This window comes from Enhydra lutris, unplaced genomic scaffold (assembly GCF_002288905.1).
Source record: "Enhydra lutris kenyoni isolate GAN:26980312 unplaced genomic scaffold, ASM228890v2 scaffoldscaffold5, whole genome shotgun sequence".
NCBI classification, from domain to species: Eukaryota; Metazoa; Chordata; class Mammalia; order Carnivora; family Mustelidae; genus Enhydra; species Enhydra lutris.
In genome coordinates, this window is record NW_019154089.1 from 6302428 (window position 1) to 6318875 (window position 16448).

Genomic DNA, 16448 nt, shown 5'->3' on the forward strand with positions numbered 1-16448 from the left:
GATCACGGTTGCCACCCCAATTTGTAGGCTGGGAGGGTCCTCTCCCCAGCACCAAGAGAGTGTGGCTTCTAACTGCAGGGAGGCTCCTGAGGCTGCTCTTTGTGCCCCATGCCCCCTAGCCTCAATCCAATTAGACTTGACAGTTATTGGGCTCATTAGGAGGCAAGATGGTCTGTTGGTTGCCTCAGGTCCTTGGCTAGAAGGGGTACCCTTTTTTAAAATTTTTAACCACTCAGAGCAGTAGATGTCTTAAACTTGGAGAAGGTTGTTTTACATACTGCTGACAGGTGCAAGGGTATATACTGAATTTCATTTGTTAGTTTTTAAAAATTGTAGTAAAATATACATTAAAATTTAGCATCTCAGCAATCTTTAAGCGTACATATAGTGGCATTATGGATTTCATCTTTTGCCATTCCATATTATTTCTTTTCTTCCCTTCTGATGAATGTGTTTTAGAGGAAGGGTCTACTGAGCTCAGAGCCTGTACTGCATGTGGGTAACTGCAAGGGACTGGGCAGGCAGGGCTTCTGTCTCTGGAGGTTAGAGTCTTATTGTAACTTTGTTCTGAATGACATGAAGACCATTGGGCAGGAGCTTCATTTGCTCTTGTTCTCATCCTGTTGTAGTTTCTCCCGCAGGAGCATTGCTTTCTTGCTTGCCTGCTTCCCTCCAGGCACCCTGCCGTGACGGGAGAGGTTACCCAGAGAGATGCTCTGATATCATGGGAGGCAGGGGAATGTGCTCACATGCTTGAATTTGCTGCTTAGGACTTTGTCTGCTGCGCTGAGATGGCACACTTAGGAATTTGTAAGGGATTTCCCTCCCATTACATTTGGGAGGTTTGCAGAGAAGTCTCCAGGTCCTGCAGTAATACACATAAGAGGAACATTTTTTTTAAATGTAACTTTGTATTTTGAAGTAATTTTGTACTTAACATACACAAAAATGTTGCACAAGTAGTGTGTAGAGTTCCCTTATTTCCTGGACCTGGCTTCTCCTGATGTTAACGTCTTACATGACTACAATATGATGATCAGAACCAGGAAATTTATATGGTTTTCGTAGAGTTAACTAGTCAGTTGTCCTATTGATGTCTTATTTCAGGTCCATGATCTAGTTCAGGGTACTAGATCACATTTAGTCATCAAATCTCTTTTGTCTCCTCTAATCTGAGACATAGTCTTTCTTCGTTTTTCATGACCTTGACAGTGTTAAAGAGGATTGCCCAATTATTTTGTAGAATCCTTCGATTTGGATTTGTCTGATGTTTCTTCATGGTGAAACTCAGTTACCCATTTTCACAGCCACAGAAGTGATGTTGTGCTGTATCTTTCTTGGTGCGTGATGTCAGGGCATAGATGTCAGTATGCTTGTTACTAGTGACATTAACTTTGATCACTTGATTAAAGTGGTGTTTGTGAGGTTTCTCTATGAAGCTCTTTTTCTCTTTGTAAATAAGTATCTTGGGAGATACTTTGAGACTATGTAGATAATCTGTTTCTTATCCTTTGACTAAGAAACCTAGTATCCATTGGTGATTCTTGCCTGCAACAATTATGTTTGGCAGATGGTGATTTTCTCTTCCCATCATTCCTTCTGCATTTATTAATTGGGATTCTACTGTAAGGGAGAGCTTGCTCTTCTCCTTCATTTACTTATTTAATCAATTATTTATATCAGTATGGATCCAATGACATTTATTTTATTCTGTGGGTTATAATCCATTACCATAATATATTTTATACTCATTTGTTTTAGATATGGCTATTGGGCCTCCTTCCAAGTTGACATCCTGTGTTTTATTATCCCTTATCATTTCTTTCGAGCTCTACTTCAGAAGATGTACCAGGCTCATCTTCTGCTTGTTCTCTAGTCCTGCTATCATGCATTTCTCCAAGGAGCTTCAGTTCATTTTATTGAAGAATGGCATTTAGAAACCAAGGTTGTGTCCATATTGCTCCTGGGTATTTAAGACAACTTTTGATGGCCTGATGGAGATTGGAAATGAAGGCTGGCTTTCCAAAGCTACTAAGGGGGATAACCTGGGAAAGCATCCTGGCTTCTGTCTGGAGCTGAGCATAGAGCACATTTTGGATGAGGCTGCAGATTCATCTACGGACCAGCACCCACGCTGGGTACCCCACCACAGAAAAAAGCCAGTTTGTTAACCAGAAATCAGAGTCATGCCTCACTCAGGCAGTTGTCAAGTTAGCACCAGGAAGTAGCTTAAAAGGAAAAATCCCAGTAATATTTGAAAGAGGGAAAACTCCAAAGGCGTGGAGTGTTACATGAGAGCAGGAACCTGGAGAGGAACCTGAGTCACTGCCCCAGCACTGCCCATTCTGTGGGGACTTTGTGCTCCTGGCCAGAATTCTTTGAGACAGAGTAGGGGAGGCACTGTGTGAACGGTCTGGCGTGGCTGGTAAACACGGCTGTTTCCACTGGCAGCATACTATGGTCAGCAGCAGCTTTTTTTTTTTTTTTTTCCTTTTTCCTTTTTAAAAAGATTTTATTTATTTCTTTGGTAGAGATCACAAGTAGGCAGAGAGGCAGAAGCAGGTTCCCCGCTGAGTGGAGAGCCCGATGTGGGGCTCGATCCCGGGACCCTGGGATCATGACCTGAGCTGAAGGCAGAGGCTTTAACCCACTGAGCCACCCAGGTGCCCAGCAGCAGCTTTTTACTGGTGGTTATACAATGGCTGGTTTTTACCATTCTTGGTCTCCTTCTCTTTCTAAATGTCAGCCTCTGAGCAGATTTCTTTCATCAATCACCCAGCTAGCATGGTGCCAATTCGATAAGCCAAAACCTAGGCTTCTTTCCCCAAAGAGCAGGACGTCCAGAATAGGTTTATTTTGAATTTTTCTTGTGGAGAGAGAATTTGTTTGGTTGTTACTCCTTTCTTTCAAAGCTTGAGAAAATGTACCAAAGCCACATGAACAAAAGTTGCAAGCATCATTGTCAATTGTGAATGGTTTGCTTTTTTTTCAGCCACAATGTCTGAAATTCTGTCATTGGCAACTTGGAATGTTTAACCTTAATTTTTTTAAAAGACTATTTATTTATTTGACAGAGAGAAAGACAGTGAGAGAGGGAACACAGGCAGGGGGAGTGGGAGAGGGAGAAGCAGGCTTCCCACTGAGCAGGGACCCTGATGCAGGGCTCAGATCATGACCTGAGCTGAAGGCATCTGCTTAACAACTGAGCCATCCAGGTGCCCCTTAAATTTTTTAATATAGAAAATTTCAAACATACAAAAGCAGAGAAAAAAAAAAGCAGAATAGTATGTTAAGCCCTATCACCCAGCTGTAATAATTACCAACCCATAAACCAATTATGTTTTATTTATACATTCATAATCTCTCCCTCAGACTTTTTGACATAAATCAGTTATCACATAATTTCATCTGTAAGTATTTTAGTATGTATATTTAAGTGATAAGATTCTTTTTTTAAAGTTTTTATTTTAATTCCAATTAGTGAATGTATAGTCTTACATTAGTTTCAGGTGTACAATATCGTGATTCAGGAATTCCATACATTACCTGGTGCTCATCACGTCAAGTGCCCTCCCATCCCCTTTCCCCCTCCCCTCTGATAACCATCAGTTTGTTCCCTAGAGTTAGATATGGAACGCTTCATGCATTTGTATGTCATCTTTGTGCAGGGGCCATGCTCATCTTCTCTGTATCATTTCAATCTTAATATATGTGCCACTGAAGCAAGCATGATATTCCTTTTTTTAAAAAGTATAACTACAGGGCGCCTGGGTGGCTCAGTGGGTTAAAGCCTCTGCCTTTGGCTCAGGTCATGATCCCAGGATCCTGGGATCAAGCCCTGCATCACGCTGTCTGCTCAGCAGAGAGCCTGCTTCCCTTCCTCTCTCTCTGCCTGCCTCTCTGTGAAATTGTGATCTCTGTCTGTCAAATAAATAAATAAAATCTTTAAAAAAAAAGTATAACTACAGTATGATTGCATTGTAAAAAATTAATCATAATTCCTTGATTTTTAAATCTCTAGCCTGATCAGATTTACATGATTTCATTTTTTTTTAGACTCAAAAATTGTCCATGCAAAATTGCAAATATTGCTTCCTGTGGCTCCTTAAATCTCTTTAAGTTTTAGATTCTCCTCCTCCCTCTCCCCTGCAATTTATTCATTGAAACTAGATCATTTGTCCCGTAAGATTACGTATAGACTAAATTTTGCTGTTTGCATCTCTGTGGTGCCATTTAACTTGTCCTCTGTCCCCCATGTTTACTGTGAATGGGTAAGTCTAGAGGCTTTGTTACATTTAGATTCCTGGTGGGGGTGGTAAAATACAAGTGGTGCTCTATGCCTCCATGACTTGGATGTAGAAGGCGTGGTTTGTTCTTTGTATGTTAAAGTTGATGCTATTCACAATTCATTCATTAGGGGTTACAAATTGGTGATAATTCTACTTTAATCATTCATTCTTCATGTAGTAGCTAGAATATTTCAATAAAAAGAAACTTCTCATAAACTGTTGGTTATCTTGAGATAGAGTTAGGGTAGGAATGGTGGAAAATGTTTGCTTCCTTTTTAATTTATTGTTTTGAAGTAACACTTTGGTTTTCTAGTCTCTGACGATGACTCCTGTGTGTGTTTTAAGTGTCATTATGAATGAGTGCATAGGTTTATACATACTTGTTATGTTTCAATCCATTGCTGGTGTTATTCTTAAAGATGAGCTCATTGTTACATGTTTGAAGCCGTTAGGAGTCTCTTCAGGCTAGCTCTGAAGGCATTGTGCGCCAATCCCAGTAGTCTTTGGTAGCTTTGATAAATACTTCAAGCTCACCCTGTCCTGATCTGTAGTCTGCTGTTTCTCCAAGGGACACTGGTGCCTTTTAGGAGAGACTGGTATTTAGAGTCCAGAGTCTGGGTGCTGGGAATGAAGTTTTAATCTCAGTGTGAATGAGATTGGGGTGGGCAAGGCTGTGTAGATCCCGATCTCTGCAGAGAATGCAGCTTGCTGTGGGAGGGTGTCCATTTTGTAGTTGAATAACAGAAAATAGTCTAAATTTTATTTGATAGGTGTGGTCTTGTCTCCCATGTTGATAAAGGCAGGATAATATATTTGCAGGTGACACGAGTCCACCTACCTTTCCTGAGTAGTAGGCACAGGAGGCACCAATCTGGTCATATATGCAGATCTGGGATTAGCAGACAAGACCCACAGGCTTGTCCTGTCTTGCAGGGCTTCCTAGCCCCCATGACTGCAGGGCCCCAGGTTGCAGGTCAGTATCCAGGTCTCTGAAATATACTCATTAGGATTTCTTGAATACTGAATTAGAAGCTATCTGTTATATTTACTTAGAAGGGATCTATCTAGTATTTGTTACTTTCTTTACTTACTAAGTGAGCCACAAAGTAAGAAAGCAACCGTCTCCTTAAAAGGGGCTGTTTAGATAGCTGCCTTCATGACAGATACACCGTGTCTTTTTCCTAGTCTTAGAGAATAGCAAAGAAACATCTGTTTCATAATTACATGGTGGCATTTTCCCTAATAAATGCCTGTGTAGACCATTACATTAAGCATAGGGAGAGTTTAGTAAAAGAAAATTACTTAGCGCTTTTCCAGCCTCTGTTGTCACTTCATTATTGAGGCATTTCTTTTCTTTTCTTTCTTTTTTTTTTTTTTTTAGGATTTTATTTATTTGTCAGAGAGAGAGAGAGTGTGTGCACAGGCAGACAGAATGGCAGGCAGAGGCAGAGGGAGAAGCAGGCTCCCTGCTGAGCAAGGAGCCCAATGTGGGACTCGATCCCAGGATGCCGGGATCATGACCTGAGCCCAAGGCAGCCGTTTAACCAACTGAGCCACCCAGGCGTCCCTATTGGGGCATTTCTGCACACTGGATTCTGGTTAGAGAGCTAGTGTTCTGCCGATGTGCCCTAGAGGCTGTGTAAAGAACTGGGCCCTCACTTGGCCTCCTATCCCCGTATGTAAACTGGGATTTAAAACAATGCTTTTTTTGTACTTGTGGGTATGGTTGTTGCAAGGCGAGTTAGCTTGTGATCTTAATACAATTTCTTTTCTTTCAGGAAAAAAAATGCAAAAATCAAGACAGGGTATAAGCGGGAGCACATCAACCTGGGCTGCGATGTGGATTTCGACATTGCCGGTCCTTCAGTCCGGGGCGCTGTGGTGCTGGGCTATGAGGGCTGGCTGGCTGGCTACCAGATGAATTTCGAGACTGCGAAGTCTCGAGTGACCCAGAGCAACTTCGCGGTTGGCTACAAGACTGACGAATTCCAGCTCCACACTAACGTGTAAGTGTATGTGATTGTGGTGTGTGAGTGTGTGCAGAGGGAGATGGCTTTTCAAGCTCAATTTTTAATCACTTTAGAGTGTGTTGAAATCAGATGAGCCAAATGGCCTGCTGATATTTTTCTGTTTCCCACCTGCCCATTTCCTGAAGTGGCTTAGGTTCTTTGTGTTCTAGAGACTGTCACTGTTGTCACTGGTACACACAGAATGACTGCTCAGTTACAGCAGTGGCATGATGTCCGTCCGGAGGAGAGTCCCTTCCCTGCTAGTGTCCTTTTGTGGACATTTAAGCACCTTTCATTTTAGTAACAAAATGGCAGGGAGAGGTGCCACTGTCTTTTTCTCTGTGTGATGCCTGAGGTCAGGTTGCTGTGGTAAATGAAATGCAGATTTGAGAGACAGGTTAGGGAATGGTGATCTCGGTTGCATAGTGTCTTTTCCACATGGCATAGCATGCACAAGTTTATTACCTACTAGACAGTACATGAAGGGGAGAGAAAAGTGCAGATTAGGTTAGAGAGCCCCTTGTAATCAACCTTGGGAGTTAAAGTGGAGTGCTGCTGATTTAGGTGAATGGAAATGCACATTTCAGCCCCAAATCCCCTAGGCATGAGAAACTAACCTATGGCACAACTGGGGGACAACTTTACCAATTTTCTTTCTTCCCACTAGAGGTCACTAAAGAAGTGACTTCTTAAAGATCTAATAACATTTCCATTTGCAAACTTTTTTGAAGAATTTTTACCCAGTAGTTCCCCCTTTTCTGCCCTTTCACTTTCCACGATGTCGGTTGACAGTTCCACAGTCAGCCACAGTCTGGAAGTAGATGATCTCCTTCTGATGTATTGTCAGAAGGTCAGTAGTGGCCTGGTGCTGTGTCACATGTCTGTGTCATTCACCTCACTTTCATCCCATCGTGTAGGCATTTGTCATTTCACATCATCCCAAGAAGGTTGTATACTGGGCTGCCTGGGTGGCTCAAATGGTTAAGCATCCGACTTCTGATTTCGGGTCATGATCTCAGGGTCGTGAGATTGAGCCCCATGTCGGTATGGAGCCTGCTTAAGATTCTCTCTCTCTTTGCTTCTGCCCCTCCCGCCTCCCAAAAAACAAAACAATATGAAGGTGTATACAATATAATATTTTGAAAGGCCACATTCATATAACTTCTATTACAATAGTTGTTGTATTGTATTGTTATTGTATTGTTACAATAGTTGTATTTTTTTTTTAAAGATTTTATTTATTTATTTGACAGACAGAGATTACAAGTAGACAGAGAAGCAGGCAGAGAGAGGAAGGGAAGCAGGATCCCTGCTGAGCAGAGAGCCCGATGCGGGGCTCGATCCCAGGACCCCGGGATCATGACCTGAGCTGAAGGCAGAGGCTTTAACCTACTGAGCCACCCAGGCACCCCACAATAGTTGTATTTTATTAAAATAATAAATTAGAAGTTATTGTTGCTAATTCCTTACCATGTCTAATTTATATTTTAAATTTAAATTTGTCTCAGAGATGTATGTATAGGAGAAAATATAGTATATACAGGGGTTCGCTACTGTCTGTGGTTTCAGGCATCCGCTGGGGGTCTTGGAACATACATTCTGCAGATAAGGGAACACTATTCTAATTAATATAATTGACATAAGAGAATATAATATAACAGATATTAATATAATTTTTGAATTTTTTAAAACTAGGAAATCACAGGAAAACCATAGTGAAGGACAGTCCAGGGTTTCCTGGGCTGGGAGTGGGAGTGTGGGACTACTAAGGGGTGGAATGAGATTTGGGGGTGATGGAATTGTTCAGTATCCTAATTATAGTGGTGGTCACACAAATATTGCACATGTGTTAAAATCCATAGAAGTGTACACCAAAAAAAGTAAAGAAAAAAAATGTAAATTCAAAAAAAGGTAGCATACAAAAGTGTCACAGGAAAAATAGTGCAAGTAATAGAAGGGTTTTTTAAAGTTAGAGTTTTGACTGAAATGGAAAGTTTTTCTTGGTTTGGAATTGGAAATTGGTACCAGTTCTAGGAAGAACAATGGCTATTAGCTGTTTCCCCCACATACCTGAGCCTCATGTACCTGATTTTAAAATAAGTGGACATGGTTTATTTTTAGCTGGTGTGGGAACAGCTGACACAGCTAATCCGGGTTGCCCTGGTGCGTGTGGAGGCCCCGATGTGTAATAGAGATTCTTTGTGCTTTATATAGTTGAATTTGAACAATGACTTCCCTCTGTTTATGGTTTTGAGAGCTTGCAGTACAGGAAGGCAGTGTTGCCGGTTTTAGAATATATTTTTAAAAAACTGACAGTTTTTTTTGGACAAACATGTGAACCCAAGAAAAACTTCCAATTTCAGTTATACTAAAATCACTCAGAAATCTATTATCTAGGACAAGCTGCTATTTTGTAACATCCTCGGATTTTCTGAAGAATTTAGGATTCCATGTGGATCAGGGGTTGCCTGGGCTAAACCTGTACTTACTGGAAGCACAATGTCTGTATGATTGAATTTCAGGGAAACCTTCAGCATTTAGAATGTATTTATGAGCATCTACTTCAGGGAGAGTGTAGTGGTGAGGAGCAGAGTTAGCAGTGAATCAGCAAGAATTTGTCCTTGGATTAGTAAGTTCTAAGGTCTTTGCTGAATTCCACAGCACATAGGCTGTGCCTTACCAGTTTCCGGTGACATTTCTACTTGAAACACCCAAAGTGATGAGGCGGAACTTTTTCATGTTAAGAATGTGAAGAAGTGGAGGGGGCTGTTTCCAGAAGTTGGAGTCAGTATGGTGTGTTTGGAAGAGAGGAAGGAGTTTGTCCCAGTTGGGTTTCATTCTGTTTTTGAAAGAGACATTTTGTAATGCACCAAGTAGCTCCTTTTCATTGCATCAGAACTGCAAATACCGGCAGTTTGGGCCAAGAGTTTTGCACAGGTGGACAAGTTGGAATTGCAGGTGAAACTCTTTTGTCATCACTGTACCCCCCAAGAGGCCAGGTCGCTTTTGACTGTGTCTTTGCAGCAAGCAGTGGCTGTAGCTGGGGTGCTAAGGGCTATAACTGCCTTCTGAAAAATATGAGTGGCCCAGCCTTTCTTACCATTTCTGACTGAGTTCTCTTCTCATTTGCTTCTCTTTCCTTACTATTGTTATGATAGACACATTTATAAAAGTAATAACATTAGCAGTAGCAACAGCAAAAAAAAAAAACCAATCCCCCCGGGGCCCAAGAATCCCAGGGTCTTAGTTGCTGCATTTATTCATTCATTCATTCATTCATTTATAGAAAGTATGAACAGAGGGAGGGGCAGAGGGAGAGAATCCCGAGCAGACTCCCTACTGAGCAGGGGAGCCCGACTCGGGGCTCCATCCCATGACCCTGACATCACGCCCTGAATTGAAATCAAGAGTTGGACGCTCAACTGACTGAGCCACTCAGGTGCCCCGTTGCTGCTTTTATTTTTTTATTTTTAAATTTTTTTAAGGTTTTATTTATTTATTTGACAGAGAGAGACAGTGAGAGAGGGAATACAAGCAGGAGAATCGGGAGAGGGAGAAGCAGGCTTCCTGTGGAGCAGGGAACCTGATGTGGGGCTCCATCCCAGGAGGCTGGGATCATGACCTGAGCCGAAGGCAGATACCCAACGACTGAGCCACCCAAGCGCCCCACTGCTTTTACTTTAAAGAATATTTTGGAAGCCAGCTTCAAGTTCCATGCAGCCTGAGATTCCTGCCTTTGGGTGTTTCTGGTGATGGTTCAGATAGCCTTTCCCTTCCTCTGAACCCTCCCAACTCCAGTGTCTGTTCCATTCCTATCAGACTTTTCCCTAATTGGGTGGGTACCTGTTTTGTGATCACTTTGGTTCATTTACAGCACCCCTGTCCTCTGTTAGACTTGGACAGCTGTGCCCAATTGCAGCCTGCCTTTGGGGGTGGATTAGCATCTATGCTGTGCTTGTTTGCAGAAACGATGGGACAGAGTTTGGTGGCTCCATTTATCAGAAGGTGAACAAGAAGTTAGAGACCGCTGTCAATCTGGCCTGGACAGCAGGAAATAGTAACACTCGCTTTGGAATAGCAGCCAAATATCAGATCGACCCTGACGCCTGCTTCTCGGTGAGTACCTGTGGAATCATGCATTGCCCAGGCGCCACATGATGGTGGGGTTGGAGTCCTTCTGGATTGCTGGGGTTGCATGCTTGGGCTGGAGATTTTCTCACTGGGAGAGAGTTTGAAATGAAAAAAGTGCTAATAGTAATCGTGCTGACCGTGGGTGCCAGGCACTGTGTGTGACCCATTATATGTAGGTTACTGTATTTAATTCTTACACAACCCATTTGAGGTAAGTGCCTTTACAAAAAAATAATCATCCCAACCCTCTGTGCACAAATGGGGAAATTCAGAGAGGTCAGTGGCCAATGGGGCAGATATTTGGTACGTGCTGGGGCCTGGACTTGATGATTTGCTGGGGAGCCTCCTCTTCTAATCATCCCTTGTTCCTGCACACTGTAAAGGGGTTTACTTTGAATCTGAAGGTTTTCTTTTCTTTCTTTCTTTTTTTTTTTTTTGTTTTTAAGATTTTATTTATTTATTTATTTATTTATTTATTTGATGAGAGAGAGAGAGAGAGAGAGAGATCACAAGTAGGCAGAGAGCTAGGCAGAGAGAGATGGGAAGCAGACTCCCTGCTGAGCAGAGAGCCCCATGCGGGGCTTGATCCCAGGACCCTGAGATCATGACCTGAGCTGAAGGCAGAGGCTTAACCCACTGAACCACCCAGGCGCCCCATGAATCTGAAGGTTTTAAATGTTCATTTTTCTTCTCATTTCTCATTCTCTTGCCTCCTGTATTGGATATTAACTCCTGTATTGGATATTAAGAAACCAGGCCCTGGCATTTAGCAGTTGACTTGTAATCATGCAGACTCAGTGGCTTTGCTCATGGACCCTTGAGTTGCACGATTTTTGCATTAAATCCTGTTGAACTCATCTCTGTTGTCACAGGGCACTACTAGCTGCATCCCTTTTGGGGTGGAATGAGGAAATCTCATGTTGCAGGATGGTCTTTATGTAATTTACAAATAGGCCATTTGAAGTCTGAAATGGCAACGAATCTGGCTCCTTTCCAAGCACTTAGAAACAAAGGAAAAGGGGCCTTAATAATTAGATGGGATAAGCAAAAAGGAAGAGCCAGATAGGGCACTGTCTGCTGGAAGATCTTCCTTCCCACTACTTTGTTCTTTCTCATGAGAGTTGTCAGGTCAGAAAACAGCATTCAAGCAGGAAAACATGCACGTTGGCAGCCTCAGCTTTTTCCAGGACTTGGTGTTCTCATGGTTTGAGATCGCTCTGCTCCTGACCTCTTCATATTTCACAAGAAAGAGGCCAGAGAGAGGCCCAGATTTCCCTAAAACTCAGGCAGAAGAACAAGGGCAAAATCATTATTGACCCAACTGCTTTATTCAACTTAATTATTTTTTTAAAGATTTTATTTATTTGAGAGAGAGTGAGCACAAACAGGAGAGGAGAAGCAAACCCCCACTGATCAGGGAGCCCGACGCTGGACTCAGTGCTGGGACTCTTGGACCATGACTTGAGCTGAAGGCAGACCCTTAACTGACTGAGGTACCCAGGTGCCCCTGAACTTAATTATTAATCAGCATTCACTAAGTGCTGAAATTTAAGTGACTGGCTAAGTCATTCTTTTACTCTAATGTTCATTTAATTTATTTTTTTTATTTTAAAGATTTTATTAATTTATTTGACAGAGATCACAAGTAGGTAGAGAGGGAGGCAGAGAGAGAGGGGGGAAGCAGGCTCCCTGTGGAGCAGAGAGCCCGATGAGGGGCTCAATCCCAGGACCCTGGGATCATGACCTGAACCAAAGGCAGAGGCTTTAACCCACTGAGCTGCCCAGGCGCCCCTCTAATGTTCATTTTAAATTCAGGCATGGCATTACCAAACCTTCTTCATGTCACTATGATTTTTGCTTCCTTTTTTCATGAAGGGAAAACTTTTTTTTTTTTTTTTAATATTTTATATATTTGAGAAAGAGAGTGAGAGAAAGTGAGGAGCGTGCATGAGCAGGGGCAGAGGTAGAGGGAGAAGCAGGCTCCCAGCTGAGCAGGGAGCCCAATGCCAGGCTTGATCCCAGGACCCTGGGATCATGACCTGAGCTGAAGGCAGGCACTTAACCAACTGAGCCACCTAGTTGCCCCCATGAAGGGAAAATTCTAACAGTGTTATGCCTTAAAAAAAAAAAAGAGCCTCAATATTCCATCTGACATTTGCTGTTTTCCCTTATCCTAACAAACAGATTTTGAAAAAGTCTTCCATATAAGAAAGGTTTATATTTCTCTGCCACAAATGAAAGTCTTTACCTGTTATAACTTAAATATAGATCTTTTTACAGTATAAATGAAATTGGGCATTTATACCTTAAGAAATCAAATTTAAATAATAATTTCCTTTTAATTGACAGTTGTGTTGACTCTTTGAGTTTCTTTTCTGAGACTTAGCTCTCAGATTTGATATATTTCATGTTAAATTTAATGAATCCCATAAACAAAGTGGTCAGGAAAAAGAATTTGATCCTGAATTCCAGGGTTGGTTGATTACAGAGCTCTTACTCACTTTGGAGATGGAAACAAGAAGTACTTGAGAATTTCACTCTGTCTTATCTTTCCCTTGACTAGGCTAAAGTGAACAACTCCAGCCTGATAGGTTTAGGATACACTCAGACCCTAAAGCCAGGTATGTATGTGTTGCTTGTATAAATTCGTGAAATCAGTTCTTAAAGAAAAATTGGGGTGGTGGTTTGCTGCTTTATGTTACTACTCTTATAATACCTGTGTTATACATTATAGATGAGTATATATAAAGTTTTATAATGAAGTGTTTATAAAAGGACATAGAGTCATTATAAAACATTTGGAGACTAGTAGTAAGTAGGAGAGAAAAAGGCCAGGGCTAACATACATTACACTTTTGGTTATTTTTTCTCCTCTGTTTTTCTAGTGTGTTTATAATGCTCGATACTTATTTCCAGCAGGTTCTTAAAACGAGCCCATAGATCATCCTCACTGTATAACTGTTGTGCAGGTTTCTTCTGCACAGTTAGCTAGACCAGTCCATGGTGTCTTAGAGCTACAGAGATGGTACCATCTTGGGGTTAGTTTGGCCAAATTGGGTCTTTGAGCTCTAGAAATCTAAGAGTACATGATGGCAGATCAAGCTATTGTAGGGAAAACATCAGTTAGTTGTATGCATGTGTCTGTGTTTGTGTGCACGCTGAGTGTGTGACCGTGGAGTCTGATTCATGGTTAGGTTTCATTCCAAGGCATTTTTGCTGAAGAAGTTTGCTGCCTGGTGCCAGTGGTAGAGAGATTATTGTAGCAGGGGGTGGTGAGAGGACAAAGAAAAGTAGACTCCCTAAAGTGGATTTGGGTAGGCTGTGGAATAATAATTAGTGTTTTATAAGCTCATTCCAGGCTACCAATTAATTAGTCCAGTGGTGATCAGTAAGAGGCATTGATGGGTCATGTGGTTTTGCTTTGCTGATCACACACAGTTGAAGCAGGTTCTGAATTCACTGGGGTTTCGCCAGTGTGCTTTGAGATGCCTAGCATATTAACCATTCTTCTGTGTGTTGACCTTTCTTATCTGTTCTCTCCTCCCTCTTCCCTTTCCCTGGGACTCTTCCCCCTGCAGGTATCAAACTGACGCTATCAGCTCTGCTGGATGGCAAGAATGTCAATGCTGGCGGCCACAAGCTTGGTCTAGGACTGGAATTTCAGGCATAAATGAATACTGTACAATCGTTTAATTTTAAACTATTTTGAGCATAGCTACCTTCAGAATTTAGTGTACCTTTTAATGTTGTATGTCTGGGATGCAAGTATTGCTAAATATCATGTTAGACCTCCAGGTTAAAGATGATTCAGCTTTAAGGTGTTACCCTTTCAGAGGTACAGAAGAAACCCAGTTCCAAGAAAAGTCCTTTGAGCTGTAGACTTGGAGGAGCTTGGGGCCCCCTCTATAGAGTTCAGGTTTCTTTTTTATCTAGAAATGGCTGCAAATGGAAGCTGATAATTTGTAGGCACTTTGTTCATTGGTATTGAGTACATGAATGAAATTATGACTTCTTGAGAATTGAACTGGGTTTCCTGTCTGAAGGAAGGAGAGACTCATGGGTGGTAATGCACACACTCATCTGAAAGAGACTTTTTTAGACAGATTTTCCTGACCGGTTTCCACTCCAGTCCATCACCTCTTTTACACCAAAAGTAGTCTGCAGGTGTGGTAGCTGTTTCTTTTGTGCCATTTTGGGGGTGGAAAAGTTGGATGTGATGAAGCCAATAATTCAGGACTTAATTCCCTCTCATGTTGTGGTTTTCTGCCCTTGCACCAGAGTATGAAATAGCTTCTAAGAGTCCTAGCTCTGAGCTGGGAAGAGTCTCTGTGACTGTAATTGCATTGTGACAACACTCAGAATCGAAATTGGACTTGTTATATTCTCGCCACTCAGTTTATTTTTTAGCCGTTTAATGGGTACATTTTAGAGTCTTCCATTTTGTGTGGAATTAGATCCTCCCCTTCAAATGCTGTAATTAACATCACTTAAAGTAAAACTTGAATAAAATATTGAAACCTCATTCTTCTGTTGTCTTTATTAATAAAAGTATAAGTAAACAGGGCATTTGTTTGGCATTTGTGTTTGTACTGTGTGTGTGTGTGTGTGTGTGTGAGAGAGAGAGAGAGAGAGAGAGAGATTTTTAGTTTTCTATTGTTGCATAACAAATTAGCCAAATAGTTGCTTAAAACAACACTCATTTATTTCCCAGGCCTGTAGTTCAGAAGTCTAGCATGGTGTGACTGGGTTCTCTGTTAAGATTCTCATGATGTGGAAATTAGGATGTCTGTCGGACTGTGTTCTATTCTGGAGCTTGGGGTCCTCTTCCAGGCTGACATGGTTATAAGAGAATTCAACTCCTTTTGGTTGTAGGATAATGGTCCTCATGTCCTTGCTGGCCATCAAGTGGGGTTCCTCTCAGCAAATAGAGGCCAGTGCATTCCTTGCCATATGGTCCCCTCCCATCTTCAAAGCTGGAATGGAAGAATTCCCTTACTGTCAAATCCCTCTCACACTTGAAATCTCTAGGAGGAGCACCAGCCACACCTTACCCCTTTTAAAAATTTTATATATATATATATATATATATATAAGATTTACTTATTTGAGAGAGAGTGCATGTGGGGGGAGGAGAATCTCAGTGTGGAGCCCAGTACAGGGGTGGATCGCATGACCCTGAGATCATGACCCCAGCCACAATCGAGAGTTGGACACTTAACTGAGTGTCCAACTGAGCCAGCCAGGCGCCCCTATTTTTTGTTTATTGAGGTAAAATTGACAGAACATATTAGTTTCAGGTGTACAGCATGATTCAATATTTGTATATATTGCAAAATAATCACTACATCTAGTTACATCTGTCACCACACAGTTATAATTTTTTCCCCTTGTGATAAGAACTTCTAAGATCTACTCTCTTAGCAACTCTCAAATACACAATCTAGTATTACTAACTATAGTCACCATGCTGTATGTGGCATTCCCCAGGACTTAAACTCATTTTTTTCTAAAAAGATTTTATTTATTCATGAGAGACAGAGAGACAGAGGGAGGAACGGCTGAGTAGGGAGCCTGACATGGGACTTGATCACAGGACCCCAAGATCATGACCTGAGCTGAAGGCAGATGCTTAACTGACTGAGCCACTCAGGTGCCCTTTAACTCATTTTGTAACTGCTCCAACCCTTCTAAAGTCTCACCTGATTAGGTGAGGCCCTCTGAGGAAAATCTGCCCTTCTTAAAATCTAATGTGCCCTTTAATAACCTAATCACAGTAATGATATCCCATCATATTCACAGGTCCCTCCCACACTCAAGGGCAGGAGATCATACAAAGGCATGGATCATTGGGGTTTGTTCTAGAATTCTGTAATGTCTTATTTATTTATTTGTTTAAAAAGATTATCTTTTTTAAAAGATCTTATTTTTTTTTTTTAAGATTTTATTTATTTATTTGGCAGGGACAGACAGAGAGAGAGGGAACACAGCAGGGGGAGTGGGAGAAGGAGAAGTAGGCTTC

General features: G+C 41.7%; 1 protein-coding gene across 3 annotated transcripts in view; it reads left to right on the top strand.

The window, feature by feature from the left end:
* The window catches only part of LOC111141207 (voltage dependent anion channel 1), a 28786-nt gene extending 13835 nt beyond the window's left edge, over positions 1-14951 (top strand). For 2 of the 3 annotated variants that reach the window (XM_022493612.1, XM_022493613.1), the window contains exons 6-9: positions 6068-6295; positions 10264-10414; positions 12993-13050; positions 14008-14951. In XM_022493612.1, the coding sequence (XP_022349320.1) occupies positions 6068-6295; positions 10264-10414; positions 12993-13050; positions 14008-14099 (529 nt within the window). In that variant the 3' untranslated portion in view covers positions 14100-14951. The remainder of the gene's footprint in view (positions 1-6067; positions 6296-10263; positions 10415-12992; positions 13051-14007) is intronic. The other variant, XM_022493614.1, reaches the window with a different exon arrangement.
* The last annotated feature ends 1497 nt before the right edge of the window (positions 14952-16448 follow it).